The 15,879-nt window shown below is 36.0% G+C and overlaps 2 protein-coding genes across 2 annotated transcripts; one reads left to right on the forward strand and one right to left on the reverse strand.

Moving 5' to 3' along the window:
- The first annotated feature begins 955 nt into the window (after nt 1–955).
- LOC129076530 (olfactory receptor 688-like) lies at nt 956–1,921 on the forward strand. Its single transcript, XM_054580691.1, has one exon. The coding sequence runs from the start codon at nt 956–958 to the stop codon at nt 1,919–1,921; it is 966 nt and encodes a 321-aa protein (XP_054436666.1).
- Nucleotides 1,922–9,998: 8,077 nt separating this feature from the next.
- On the reverse strand, nt 9,999–10,946 carry LOC129076531 (olfactory receptor 52B2-like). Its single transcript, XM_054580692.1, has one exon. It carries the CDS (start codon nt 10,944–10,946, stop codon nt 9,999–10,001), a length of 948 nt encoding a protein of 315 aa, XP_054436667.1.
- Between the last annotated feature and the right edge of the window lie 4,933 nt (nt 10,947–15,879).

Raw genomic sequence — 15,879 nt, forward strand, 5'->3', positions numbered from 1 at the left:
AGTAACGACTTCACAAATGGAGAAGGACTGTTATGAAAAGATATATGGTGAACATTGATTTCACCTAAGTATAAATATCTAAATATGTAAATGTCAAAATCTCTATGGCAATTATGGTAATTAAATCTAGTACATGTTAAAATTCCTTCTTAAAAAATGCAGTATTATGTATTTTTAAAATAATATCCTTAAGGAAGTCTTACTAAATTCTAAATGAAAAATCAATAAAATGAAAAAATATAGGTCTTAATATGTTTTCAACTTAATTTTGGTAATCAAAAGGGAGTGAAAGCTTAGACCTTAAAAGGACCACTTGTATTAAACCATCAGAAATAGTTTAACAGAAAATGCACAGTAACTAAACACAGAATACTAAGATTTTTAGCTCCAGTTCATTTATCATTTAAAACTCTAAGCTCAGATCAATCATTCAACTTCTAAGAATCTCAATTTCCTCAAATTTGAAAAAGACCTTTTAAACATGTTTTTGTGAAAACATTGAGATCCTATACAAAACAATGGCATTATGATAATTCTTGGTCTTCTGTTCTTCCTTAGAAGACCTCCAAAAAAGAATATATCTATTTTCCGTCTTTAATATTTACCTCCTGAGGATCAGTCTGCTCATGGTGATTGATCATGTCTCCTATTTTGTGTCCATGTCCCCTTACTTTTTGTATAAAAAGAGATTGAGTCACATGAAGCCAGTAAATGATTCTTCTCTCTCTTTGTTTCTGCTGTAATCTCTCTTTTAAGGCCTCTTTTGGCCACGATAGTGCTCTTTTCAGAACATTTTCCAGACAAAAGAGACATGGGGAATGTTATGATCAAATGGACTATAAGTGAATCTTATATCTTTAAATTAAATCTGAATCTCAGCTGAACACTTAACCAAGCTTCCTTCTTGCTTCCCTTTATCTACAGACATACACTAAGGATTAAGATGCCCCAAGATATGGATATCTCCCCGAGTATAACTAATAGCTCAAGACTTCATGGGTCTAAGTTCATCTTGATGGGACTCCCAGGCATTCACGAGTGGCAGCACTGGCTCTCCCTGCCCCTGGCTCTGATCTACCTCTTAGCTCTTGGTGCCAATCTCCTCATCGTGATCACCATCCACCATGAGCTTAACCTGCACCAGCCCATGTACCAATTCCTTAGTATGTTGGCTATAGTGGACATTGGCTTGGCTACCACCATCATGCCCAGGATTCTGGCCATCTTCTGGTTTGACGCCAAGGCTATCAGCCTTCCCGAGTGTTTTGCTCAAATCTATGCTGTTCACTGTTTCATTAGCATGGAGTCTGGAATTTTCCTTTGTATGGCTGTGGATAGATATGTAGCCATCTGCCACCCACTTCAATACTCCTCCATAGTTACTGAAGCTTGTGTAGTCAAAGCCATGGGATTCATGGTGCTTAGGAATGTCCTGTTGACCATCCCAGTGCCTGTACTGGCTGCCCAGAGACATTATTGCTCCAAGAATGAAATTGACCACTGCATGTGCTCTAACCCCGGGGTCACTGGCTTGGCTTGTGATGACACCACCATTAATAGGTTTTATCAGTTGGCTTTAGCCTGGATCATGGGTGGAAGTGACATGGCTCTCGTCCTTATTTCCTATGTTCTGATTTTTCGCTCTGTGATAAGGTTGAACTCTGCTGAGGCGATAGTCAAGGCTCTGAGCACCTGCAGTTCCCATCTCATCCTCATCTTCTTCTTCTACACAACCATTGTTGTAGTGTCTATAGCCCACCTGGCAGCAAAAGCAGTTCCCATCGTTCCTGTTCTTCTCAATATGCTTAATATTGCCATCCCCCCAGCCCTTAACCCCATGGTATATGCTCTTAGGGCCCAGGATCTCAGAGTGGGCTTCCAGAGGGTGCTTAGATTAAATGAGAATGTGTTCCAGAAGTGACACAAACTCAAAGAATGAGATATGTGGTGCTGCCAAAAAGCACAGGTTTTAAAACCAAATAGACCCCAGTTGGGATTTGATTTTCCTCTTTCATTAAGAAATATAATTTACTAGCTAACACACAAACAAAAATTTACACTCTCTAGAAATAAAAATAATGTAAATGAAAATAAATATGAAAAGTCATTCCTGCCTAAGTGGAACTATATACATTGTTTTTATGAGAGCAATGTATCAATGCATTTAAAAGTTTCAAGCATGGAAATAACTCAAACAGCCCTCAGCTGATGAATGGTTGAACAAAATGAGGGAGATCCATATACTGGGATATGATTCAGTGATAAAAAGGAATGAAGGACTAACATATGCTGTAACATGGGTGAACCTTAAAAACATTACGCTAATTTTTAAAAAGCCAGACAAGAAAGGTCATGTATAATTCCATCTATAGCAAGTGTGCATAATAGACAAATCTATAGAAACAGAGAGTAGACTAGTAGTGTTTGTCAGTGACTAGGGATGTTGAGCATGAGGGAACGATCACGACTGCTCACAGGTAACATTCATTTTGTGGTAATGAAAATATTCTGGAATTAGATCATTGTAATAATTGCATGACTCTATGAATATACTAAAAAGCATTGAATTGTACATTTTAAAAGGTTAAATATATAGTATGTAAATTAAGTTAATTTTTTCAATTGCAGTTGCCATTCAACACTGTATTAGTTTCAAGTTCTTAAAACATTGCAAAAGATTTGTTTAACAGTGAAGGCAGCGGATATCCTTTCTCCTAGTAGAATTAGCATAGTAAAAAATTGTGTATGACAAGAATGTAACATAAATTATTTTGTGGCCTGATAAAGGCTAATTTCTCTTATTATATATGTAGCTAATTTGTATTGGAGCCAAGAAGCCTTCTGGAAGAAAGGTAATGAGATCACTTGCCTCATAATCTCTTCATTCTGGAGTTTAATATAATATGACTTTTCCTGATGAGTAGATGAAGATGATTCTAACAGAGTCTAAACTTATCTGCATCAAAAATCATAAATCACTTAGGGAGAAATCTCACCATAGGTAAAGTGTGTGTCCTGCACTCAAAGGCATATATGGACAAGGGAGAATTGCCAGATTTAGCAAATAAAAACCCAAGATGTCAGTTATTTTAATTTCACATAAATAGCAAATTAGTAAAATTATGTGCCATGCAATATTTTATACCTACTTATATTAAAAATAATATTCATTGTTTATCTGGTATTCAAACTTAACTTGACATCCTATATTTCATTTGGAAAACACAGAGAATAGACTGCTTCATATGGCAGAAGTTAGAACTCCTCCAACTCTATGGGAATACTCTGGAAGAGTAGTTAAGGATGTAAGTCCAAGCTAAAGGCCTATAAACTTGGGAGCCCAAGCATGGAACATGTTTGACCAAATATAACATTGAGAAAATGTTATACCTCAAAAATAATTTTAGGCAATACAGTATGATATGACAGTGTAAAGAGGTCATAAATCTTCTTCACGGGAAACAACTGTTTAACTAGAAAAATTTATCAGAAATATTCGTTTCATGGCTCTGGAAACCAACCAGTGGAAAACCACAAATTGAGAGGCATTTATTCATGAACAGCTCTTAAACTTCAGGTAGGAGACATAGGACTCTGTTGTTCTTGCCTCGGCTGATCCCATCCAACCTCCCTCATCCCCAGTTTGGTCAGTGTAATAGTTTTACCAGGGAAATACTGGGTGTAAAATCAGTAGCCTCCCTTCCAGAAGGGGCTGACTTGATTTGGAGGAAAGAGTGGAAAAGCCATACCCAGTACCAAAGGGAAAGTCTTGCAGCTGGCCTAACCAGATGGTATTGTCCTGGTCAATGCAAGTAGAAGACTGTAGACTGACCAGAGGTTTTCAGATAGACATTACAAACAGATAAGCACAGAGTGTTTAATAAGCTCTCCACAGATGGCTGACTGACTGAAAGGTTGTACATACATTTGGAGAGAGCAGAGCCAAAACTCTCCACACATTCTAAGCTGTCCAGGAAACTGACCGCATATGCAGAAGAGATTCAAGGAGTCTGATGGAAAAAATAAAAGCTGAAAACTGCCTTAAGTTTGAAGGTGCTGCCCAAACCATACACAGACCCATTAGTAGAGGACAGAGGCATTCCTGGCTCAAGTTATTTGGAAGCAAAAACCTGATAAATCATTGATAGTCCACTAAGCTATGAAGACACAGTGCAACTCATAAAAATTAAAACTTAAGTTCTGGCCAATGGTTCAGTTGATTGAAGTGTTGTCCTGTACACCAAGCAGTTGTGGGTTCAATTCCCAGTCAGGGCACATACCTAGATTTCAGGTTCATTTGCTGAGCACATGAGAGGCAACCAATTGAACTTTCTCTTTAACATCAATTTTCCTTTCTCTCTCTCCTCCCTTCCTCCCTGTATCCCTCCCTTTCTCTCTAAAATCAATAAATATATCATCTGGTGAGGATTTTAAAAAATAAAAATATCTGAGCAGCACATTAGGTGAGCACTGTGGAAGAGACAGGTTCTATAAACTTCAGGAAAAGTGAAAAACAACAAAACAGCAATAACACTCTTGGTGGGGGGAGTTCTTTAAAATGCTTAGCTTAAAAAAAATTAAGTCTGAGACATGCAAAGGAAATTATGACGTATGGGAAATGGGGAAAAACAGTCATCAAAACTGTCACTCAGTGGGCCCAGATGTTGGGTTTATCAAACAGACTTCAGACCTGCTATGATAAATACGTTCAAAGAATTAAAGGGAACCATGTAAAGAATTAAAGGAAAATACAGAGAATCACAATAAATAAATAGAAACTTAACCAAAGAAAACAGGGCAAACACATGTAAAAAAAGAAACTGTTCCACCCTCTTACACTATATTCAAAAATAAACTGAAAATGGATTGAAGATTTAAATGTAAGACATGAAATCATAAAAATCATAGAATAAAACATAGGCAGTAAACTCTTTGACATCTGTCTTAGTAATATCTTTTTGCTTCTTGAGAAAGAGAAACAAAAGCAAAAATAAATAAATAAGACTACATCAAGCTGAAACCCTTCCATACAGTGAAGGAAATCATCAACAAAATGAAAAAAAAAAACCTACTGAATGGGAGAAGATATTCACATTGTATTTCCAATAAAGGGTAAATACCCAAAATATATAAAGGACTCATAACTCAATAACAAAAACAAACTGATCAAAAATGTGCAGAAGACATGGATAGTCATTTCTCCAAAAAAGACATGCAAATGCCCAACAGATATATGAAAAGATGCTTGACACCACTAATTATCAGACACATGCAAATCAAAACCACAATGAGATACCACCTCACACTTGGCTATAATTTTAAAAATGGCCATAATCAAAAAAAACCAACAAATAACAAGTCATATACTGTGGTAGGATTGTAAATTGGTGCTGCTGCTATGGAAAACAGTAAGAAGATTCCTCAAAAACTAAAAACAGGACCATCATACAACCCAACCATTTCACTTCTGGGTGTTTTGAACTAATTCAAAAAGATATATGATATGAATCCCTATGTTTATTTCAGCATTATTTACGAAAGCAAAGATATGGAAGCAACCTAGGTGTGCCTCAATAGATGAATGGACAAAGAAGATTTTGTATGTATACACAATTAAATATTACTCAGAAATAAAAAAGAATGAAATCTTGCCACTTGTAACAACATGGATGGACATAGAAGGTCCATGCTAAGTTAAATAAGTCTGAGAGAGAAAAACAAATATGGTATGATTTTATGTATATCTGGGATCTTTATTGTATGATTTATGTATATCTGGGATCTTTATGGTATGATTTATATATATTTTGGATCTTAAAAAATGAACAAACATAACAAAGCAAAAACAGACTCGAAGAAAGAAAGAACAAACTGATTGTTCCCAGAAGGCATGGGTGAAAAAGATGAAGGCGAATATAGTCAATAATATTATGATAACTTGCACAGTGAGAGATGGTTACTAAACTTAGTGTGAGGGTCACATTTTAAGGTCTATAAACATAAAATCACTATGTTATTCATGTGAAACTAATATAATATTGTATGCCAACTACTCTCCAATAAAAAATTTTAAGAAGAAACTATACAAAAGAATCAAATGAAATTTCTGGGGTTGAAAGATATAATAACTTAAAAGAAACTCACCAAAGAGGCTAAACAGCAGGTCTGAGATGGGAGAAGAAAGAATCAGTGGACTTGAAAGTAAATTAACAGAAAATATACAATCTGATAGGCAGTCGCTGAAGTAATGCCCTATAGAGGTACCTGGCAGCTTAAAAAATTGCCCTAAACACAATCTCACTTAATCTTCATAAAATCCTGTTAGTTAAATATGCTTCTTAATATTCAAAAATTCTGAGGCCCATGTGTTCATCAGTAGATGAATGGATAAAACCACTATGGGACATTTACACATTGGATCTACTCAGCCGTAAAAAAAGCAGAAAGAAACCTTTACCCTTTGCAACAGTATGGAGAACATTAGGCTAAGTGAAATAAGCCAGTCAGAGAAAGACAAGTACAATATGATATCACTCATATGTGAAATCTAATGAACAAACTGAACTAACAATCAAAATAGAGACAGACTCATAGATGGAGAGCAGATGACAGCTAGTGAGGGCGGTGGGGTGAGGAGGTGGAGGGATTGAGCAGGAAGGAAAAAGGACTCATGGACATGGACAACAGTGTGGGGATTGCTGGGGGAGGGGCATGAAGGAACTAAATGGTAATGGGAAAAATACAATAAAGACTCCTTAAAAATTCTGAGGATCAGACTAATTCAGTGACTGACTGCATTAGTAAGAATATAACTTCAAATTTTCAGTTAGTTAACACAATGAAATGTTATTTTCTATTCAAACTGAAGAAAAAACAATGTTGCATGTTAAATGACTTTATGGATGGCTCTCCTTCAAATGTTTATTTTCCCAGCTTTTTAAAGATATAATTGACATATAACATTGTGCAAGTTTAAGGTGTGCAACGTGTTGATTTTATATACTTACATATTACAATATGATAACCACCATATCATTAGATAGCACCTCCATTATGTCACATAATATTTCTTTTATGTAGTAAGAACACTTAAGATCTACTCTTTTAGCAACTTTCAAGTATCTAATACAGTAGTATAATCGCCATGCTTGCTACACATTAGTTCTCCAGAACTTATTTGTTTATAACTGAAAGTTTTTGCCCTTTGACCAACATCTCCCCATTTTCCCTTCCCCTCAATTCCTGGTAATCACCATTCTACTCTTTGTTTCTATGAGTTTGGCTTTTCTAGATTCCACATATAAGTGTCATACACTATTTCTTTCTCCATCTAACTTATTTCACTCTAACACTTTACTCTTCTGCCTCTTTCTTTCATTTATAAGGACTCTTGTGATTACCTTGGCCCCACCCACATAATTCAGAATAATGTCTGCTGATTAGCAATTTTAATTTTATCTTTAATCTTAATTTCCCTTTGCCATATATTCTAACATATTTACAGGTTTTGGGGATTAAGACATAGATATATTTGGGGGCCATTATTCTGCCTACCATAGAGTTTTAAAAAGACTCAGAACCTTAAGTAGATGGAAAAATGAACTGCTTCTAAACTTCAAACAGTAAAAACTGGTTTTCAAAAGCTTCAAGCAAAGTCTTCCTATAAAATTTTTCACTTAATTAAAGTGCCTAAAGATGAAGATCGTGTTATAAGTGTGCTAACCAGTAAACATCTCAGATGAATCAAACAACTGAGGGCAAAAGTACCTTCCCACTAAAACATTAGAGTCCCAAATTTAACCTTCATTTAGTTCAAAGAGATGTACGTAGAAGTGATAAGAGAAAAAATAGAGAACATTTGAGAATTATATATTTAAAAGATTTTAGGGTGTGTTTACTGGCACATAAGTGAAACCAAATAGATGAGAAGCCCAGTGAGTTTTTAATAAATATATATTGCCAAAGAAACCAAGAACTCAGCTAAGAAAGACTTTGTCTATTCAAGAGCTAACATAACTCTTGGGATCCAACTTTTCCGCACCAGAAAGTGGACTGAGAAAGCTGTGCTGCCCCCAACAAGGACATATTCCACAGGACCCATTTTAGATATGGCCTAAGATAGTAATGGAAAAGAAATAATTTTTCCAGAGAGAAATTTCCATGGGCCACAGAAAGGAATGGACAGAGAGTGCATACTAGAGAGTCTAATCAAGAAACTCCTCCCAGGCCCAGGGCTCGGAGTCTTCCCGATTCCTACCCAGTGCGGACTTCAAAATTGCTGTGAATTGATGACAGTTGTATGTCTCATATTCTTCATCTTTCCAAATAGGAGAAGTTATTATTTCTAAATGTCCCTGTTACATTATTATATATTTGATAAGAGGGTGATAAGTGAACAGATAAATTTCCTATTAAATCACAAGTCTCTAGACCAAGAAGAGCCCCAACCAAATATGATGGAGAAGTTCTTGTATATCACCTGAAATCCTACACTTTGAGCTGTGTGAAATGCCTGGGTGAAAATTTGGGGCCTGTCCTGTGGAGAGGATTTGAATGCGTTCTATACATGGGAAAAAGGTAATGAAGAAATATTACGTGCCCAAAACACAGATGGTGGCAGAGAAATTAGCATTCACTGCAAATTTGTGAAATCTGTGAACATTCCTACATCTCCCACTTTCCCTCACAGTTGAGTTGGGGCCATGCCAAGGCAACATAATCACCAATGAAAATGTGAATGAAAGTGATAAATCACTTCAAGACCAAGGCAATTAATAATTGGAGTGCCTCACCACCTCCTCCCCCCCTTTTTTTTTGTTTGGTAACTCTGAAAAATACATGTTGCTATGACTTCATGAGATGAGAGGATCCAGGATTTCTGAGTCACTAAATGGAGAATAAATTCTGTCAACATAGTCATACACTAAACCTTTAACAAAGAGAAATAAACTTTATTTTGTTAATTTGCTGAAATTAAGAATAGCTTAAGCAGATCTGATATAGACATTTTATTTTGACATGCCCACTAGCCATACAACTGGAAATGTCAAGAAACAGTTGTATGTATGGATATGAGCTCAAGGGAAAAATCTAGGCTAAACATATCAGTTTAGAAGTCACCCTAATTTAGAAAAGGAATTTTAAAGCCATACAATTATCTCTAATTAGGAAAAATTAGAAATAGAGAAGAGAACATAGAATCATAGAGTATTGCTTTATTTTTTTAACAGCCAGATATTTCTGTAATATATTATAATTTTTTATTGTAAATGTATCCCAACAACTTGTCCTTTGTCCATGTGTCCCCTTAAACAACCAGCTCTCTAAGGGCAATGCTTGTGTCTGTGTCACTCAACCCATTTCCTGAATGAGCAAAGAGGTTTTTTTAATATTTTAATGGTGATAGCTCCTTACATATAAAATATAATCAGTATCAACGTTAGTCTTTTTCAACTGTTTAATCCTTTTAAAAGCAATCTTTCATATTCACTACCTAATTTGACTTGTACAGCAAACTTGTTGTCATGATGGCACTGTTGTTGGAGGTGATGATACCCATCATACAATCTTGGAAGGAAAGCAGGAGTAGGCATAGGAGCCTCTCAAAATATTGGAAATCTCATATACATCAAATATAAAACAACTTCTTCAGGCATGAACTTCAAATTAGAATTATGGCTAACACTGAGAGTCCACTAAATGCTAACCAATGTAGCAAGCAATTTACATGTTTAATTTAATCTTTACATAAACCTTAGAGCCTAGGAAAAAGTGGTTTCATTTTATAGGTTAGGACTTAATTTCCAAAAAATGGGAAACTGTTCATGGTCAAAAATCAGAAAGTAAAGAAGTCAGGATTCGAATCCATATGCATTTTATTTCAAAGCCCATGTGCTTTCTGCTGCAACACACTATAGTGCTTAAGTTTGGGCACTTGATCGGTGAATTTTCTTTTCTCCTGCTGGTGAGAGAAAACAGTGAAGGAACTAGGAGCTTTCTCAGTACTTTCCCACAGTAGATAACACGTGAGCCATACTGTCCCTGATTTGCTTTGTCTTTGCTCCATAGATGATGGGATTAAGCATGGGGGGAATTAACACATAGAGATTTGCCAGAAGGATGTGGACATGGTGGGGGATATTCTTGCCAAAGCGATGGGTCAGAAAAGTGAAAAACGATGGGATGAAGAAAAGGAGAATGACTCCAATGTGGGAACCACAAGTATTCAAAGCCTTGTGCCGGGCATCCTGGGAAGGAAGTCTAAACACAGCTTGGAGGATCAAAGTGTAGGAAATACCAATGAGTGCAACATCTACCAAAACTGATGCCATTGGCACTGAGAAACCATACCAGATATTGACAGTGATGTCAGCGCAGGCCAATCGAGCCACCCCAATGTGCTCACAGTATGAGTGGGGGATGATATTGGTCCGACAGTATGGCAGCCTCTTCAGCAGGAATATGATAGGGAAAATGGTCCCAATGCTCCGGCCCCAGATTGCCAGAGTCATTTTTCCGATTGCCATGGGAGTTAAGATAGCTGTGTATCTCAAGGGAGTACAAATGGCCACATAGCGGTCAAATGCCATGGCCAGCAGGATTCCTGACTCAGCCACAAAGGCAACATGGATGAAAAACATCTGAGTAATGCAGGTGTCAAAGGCAATCTCCCCAGCATGGAACCAGAAGATAGCCAGGGCCTTGGGCACAGTGGTGGTGGACAGCAAGATGTCAGTGCCAGCAAGCATGGAGAGGAAGACATACATGGGTTCATGGAGGGTGCGATCATTGAGGACAACAAGGATGAGGGCTCCATTTCCCAAGACCGCAGTGATGTACATGAGGCAGAAGGGGATGGAAAGCCAAGCATGGTAGTTCTCCAGTCCTGGGATGCCGAGAAGGATGAACACAGTGGGGTGGAAGGTGGTGAGGTTAGCACCAAACATGCCTGCTTTTGGAGTCTCTGGGCAGAACCAGCTATAGGTTTCACTAAAAGATGAACGTTAGATAATGGAATCAATCGCTAATTCCTTGACTTAGAGAATATAATGGTATGCCTTGACTTCTTAAATTATCATTGCAAACGTAAATATAAACAAAAGTTCCTGATCACACCTCAGCAATGTCTAGGGTCCATTCGTGCCTCCTCATTCCCACTTCCATGCTCCTACTCAGGTTTTGGTCATCCTTCCCTCGTTCTACTGTAATAGCATCCTAACTAATCCTATCTTTCCATGCCCAGGTTCGTATTCTCAACCCCTCCATATCCAACCCAGCTATGTTGAAATGTCCAAAGCAACAATCTGTGTTTTTTCTTACAACTTTTTTTATAGTGATTTATCTATTACAAAGTAAAGCCTGAGTTTCTCAAACATACAAATACTTCCACAAACCCACTGTTACTCTCTTCTCTAGCTTTGATTGCCTTTAGGAACTCTGGCAAAGCTAAATTAAATTATGATCCATTTCTCATACAGTTTTTAAATATTCATGACTTTTCTAACATTTTCTCTTAATTTGGAATGTACTTTTCTACCTTTGGTATTCATTAAACCTACTGTTCTTCTAATTTGTAGCTTAAACGTTTATCATGTGGAAGCCTTCTCCAGGTTCACACTCTGGGCCTCCAACTTTCTGATTATTAACAAAAAGCAAGTTTTTCACATCTCAGAAATTTAGCCTGGTCTATGAAAATGAATTCTTCAGATTCATCTTGCAAGAATTAAATTTAATACTTTCTTTAAACTGCCTAGTATAGTGCCTGGTATAAAAACACTAAATAAATGCTAATTTTTGTTTTTCAATGAATCAGCACAACTTAATAGAGAGCCTAGAAACTAATGTAAGTATATTTGAAATTAAAGTGTGATCAAGTAACATTTCAGTTTAGTGGGGAAAGGAAGCCAATTCAATTAATGACAATGGGATATTGGACAACGTTGTTTTTGTAAAAGAATAAAATTAGTTCTCACTTCACTCAGTACAGAAATATAAATTCCAGATGAATTACATATGTATATTTTAAAAAACAAAACCACAAAAATATTTAAAATTTAAAAGAAGTTCTTAGGAGAAAACATAGAAAATATTTCTGTGATTGAAAGATACTCTTAAGATAACAATATTTCATGGACAGTAATAATTAAATGATGTGATTACATAAAAATGTAGATAAGAATAAATAAAAATTTTAGGAAACAAAACTTACAAAACATGTAATAAACAAAAAGGTTATCTTTAAATACTAAAAGCTGGTAGAAACGAATGAGGAAAATTAAAGAATGTGCAAAAAAATCAAAATAGACAATTCATGCTACAAAAAAAAATGGCCAATATACATGCCATATGAATACATGCTCACAATTTGAAGAAATAAAAATCAGTGTCATATGGAAATATTGTACTTTTCTTATCAGATTGAAAAACATAAGAAAACAATTAGCCCTCCCCCTTGCTGGTGGCACAGCATGGAACATATAAACATATCTGTAGGAATATTCATTGCTAATTGTTGCAATAATAAAAAAATCATTACTACATCCATATCTGTCAATAGGGCAATAAATATAGTACATATATTAAAATGGAATGTTTTGTTTCCATTTTTAAAAAGAGTATTAACCATAGCATATAATTATATGAAAAAAATTAAAGATTAAAATGCATAGATAGCTTTATTATTGTTCTCTCAATGGGTGTATCAGAACAATTTACATTATCAGTAACAGAAAATTCAACCCCGTTTTGGCTTGTACACAAAGGGAAATATCCTTGCTCCTGAAACTGAAAACTATGTTTCTACTATCAGGTTCATCTAAAGATTCAAGATATCATCAGGGATTCCATTTCTCTGTGACTCTCTGTTCTGCCCACCAGGTGTTGACTCTTCTGGGGCCAGGCCAGGACTAAGGTGAGAAGAGTGAGGCACTTAGCTCAGGTGCAAATTTAAGTGAGTACCAAAACACTTAGTAAACAACATAGATAACATTTTAAGGCAATCTTTTTAAAATTAAAATTTATGCAAAATACCCACAATGAACAAAACATCAACATTTTAAATAAAGCTAGGATTGACAGTACTATATTGAGCCATACTGGAGCCAGAGGCAAAAGAAAAAGAAGCAGCCCTTGTGTATATAGTTTTATGTGTCTTTAAAGGTTAAATTTTTTCATAATTTTATTTTGAAAATATCATTTAGAGTTTCTTTCATTAAAGCCAGTAAATTATAATAAATTCTAATTTTCACATAATATATTTAAACTTAAACTAATGTCATGAGTTTTAATACCTACTCTTCAATGTTATATTTTAAGCCACTTTAATATTCTTCAAAAAAGTTAATCCTAGTCCCAGTCCTGCATAGCAAAAAATGTCTTTATCAGTTCAAGATGTCAAGGTGTACACTCTGGACAGTGGCTACTTACACTACATCACCCAGAAGAAACGAGATCTCATTTGTATCAACAGTTTATTGGGTTTATTCCAAGAAAACCTAACAATCCCAGGAAACAAACATTCATTTTGTTTCCAGAAACTTACCCCAACTCAAAAGAAAGATTTTTCCAACATGTGATAAAAAGCTGTCAGATGCACACTTTGGAAAAATTAGGACAGTATTTATACCTCATCTGCAGAAACCCCTTGGGTAAGGAGAGACCTTCTACCGCACTAGGTCTTTAGGGGGCATCTGGTTTAATTAGAAGCAGACCTCAGCAGGACAAGTCTCCAGAGGTCACTGACTCAGAAACCAAAGAGGGTTGGTAATCTAACTATGTCCTATCTACAGCAGTCCATACATGCTGTTTCTGCTATGACTCCACATCTAGAGTAGATTTGGATTGTTGCTAGTCGATAAGTAGAGTATTAAAACCCTGCATATGTACCTGCTAGACTTCAATGTACATAGAAACCTGTGGAGATATAAAAGAAATAGTAGATCAGAGGCAGCTAAGTGTATATTATGTGTGTATGTGGTGTGTGTCCATATGATTTTTCAATCATAAAATTAGATCATATTTAACTGCAAAGGGTCCAGAGATCAACCACATCACCAACATTTCAAATTAGTCCATTCGTAAGTATATACGTTGAACTCTATGCTAGATGCTGGAACTGTAATGATATATGAGACATACTCTCTGCCCTCACAGAGCTCAAGCTCTGGTGGTTTCATAGACTAATGATAATCTGTAGAATCCATAAAGGTCATTGCTATGGAGACCCAGAGAAAAAGGTGATCACCTCTGACTTGGGGGGATTGGCAAAGGCTTCAAAGAGGGGTTGACATCAGCGCTCTACTCTTTGCTGCTCTGTGGCTCTGATTAGCTATTCTCTCTGAGCCTTGGGTGCCCCCCATGTATAAAACAGAGATAGCAAGGGTACAATTTCATGAGGCTGTATGGCAATTAAATAAGCTAATGTGGCAAGGCTCCTGACGTGGTTCCCAGCATAAGCTCTTAATAAACAATAACTATTGTCATAATTATTATTATCATTAATATTATTATATTACATTACTATATGGTGATGTGTTTTGAGATAATGATGGAAAAGTAAGTTAGGACCAGATTATTAAATTAATGCTCAGCTTACTCTGTAGCCTTATGATATCTAGACTGTGGCTAATAGAACACCAGGTTATTTTAGAAATGGGAGTTAATATGCTATCAAAAAAATTTATACAAATATCTATGATAGAATAAGTATAGGAAACACCACAAACTCTAGCCTTCTTTTGGACAGTTGTGTGTGACTCACAGAGTGTCAGCATTTTTCATGTTTATTTGACCATGAAACTTTTTTTAATAAAACATCCATTATGATAGCTGCTTTTTATTTCTACAGAATGTCCTGTGGTAAACACTTCTATAAGTAATAAAGAATGCTCAAAAGTATTTGACAGAAAGCAGTATGATCAGCTTTTTGTTTTAGAATGCTGAACATCAAGTCAATTTATAGTTTAAATTACAATGTAAAAGATTGAAACCATTGAAATCAACTAAGAAACTAATGCAATGTCTGAGGTGAAAGATAATAAGGGACATAAGTAATTAGAGAGGCAATGTTAATAAAATTAACAATAGCAGCAACTTAGCATTAAATATGTTTAGATACTTATTTTGAGCTAAGGATTGTGTTAAGTGCTCTGTATATGGTTTATTTCCTCAAATAATCTCAACAACCCTATGAGATACTATTGCTATCCTCCATTTTACAGGTGAGGATAAAAACACTAAATTTCACAAGCTTCCCAAGCAGGAAACAATGGGGACAGGACTTGAATCTCAATATGACTCCAAATACTATCCAGATTTAGTGGTACAATCAGTATGAGTAACAACCAATAACGTATTGAGGAGCAGGCCAAAAAGGAAGAAGTTGAGAGACTCCCCAGGGTTTCCAGCTCAGTGAAGTTGATGGAATCCTCATGATCTAGTTTCCAAGGAAAGGAACAGGAACAGGAAGAAATGCTAGAATGAATAGTTCTATATTCTGGAGGAGATTTTCAGTAGACATGGGGGTTTATGCATTTAAACCTCAAAAGAGCTCTAAGATGGAAAGAGAGACATGGGACTCCTTAGTTATAGGTGGTGGTTGAGGAAATGAGTGTACATGACATTTTCTAAAAAAGCATGAAAGAATGATGGTCAAGACTGTAAACTCTAAGAGCCCTGCTCCAATTTTGCTAATCTGGCCAGGAACAACATACCATAATTCCTAATAATGTGGATGTGCGGAGGCCAAGTAGAAGAGAAAATCAAGAATACCCTGTGTTCCTCCCACTCTTGTCTATTCCCTAGAGTAAAACACACTAAAATCAGCAGTGTGTTTGCCTCCACCATACAATACTGCCTTTGTGAAGAATTGCTTTACTAATC

Source organism: Pteronotus mesoamericanus, unplaced genomic scaffold (genome assembly GCF_021234165.1).
Source record: "Pteronotus mesoamericanus isolate MK-2021 breed Mesoamerican mustached bat unplaced genomic scaffold, CSHL_Meso_final contig_591, whole genome shotgun sequence".
Classification (NCBI taxonomy): domain Eukaryota; kingdom Metazoa; phylum Chordata; class Mammalia; order Chiroptera; family Mormoopidae; genus Pteronotus; species Pteronotus mesoamericanus.

Coding starts and splice junctions, on each gene's coding strand:
- LOC129076531 (XM_054580692.1), bottom strand. CDS start 10,946: ATGTTTGGTGCTAACCTCACCACCTTCCACCCCACTGTGTTCATCCTT.
- LOC129076530 (XM_054580691.1), top strand. CDS start 956: ATGGATATCTCCCCGAGTATAACTAATAGCTCAAGACTTCATGGGTCT.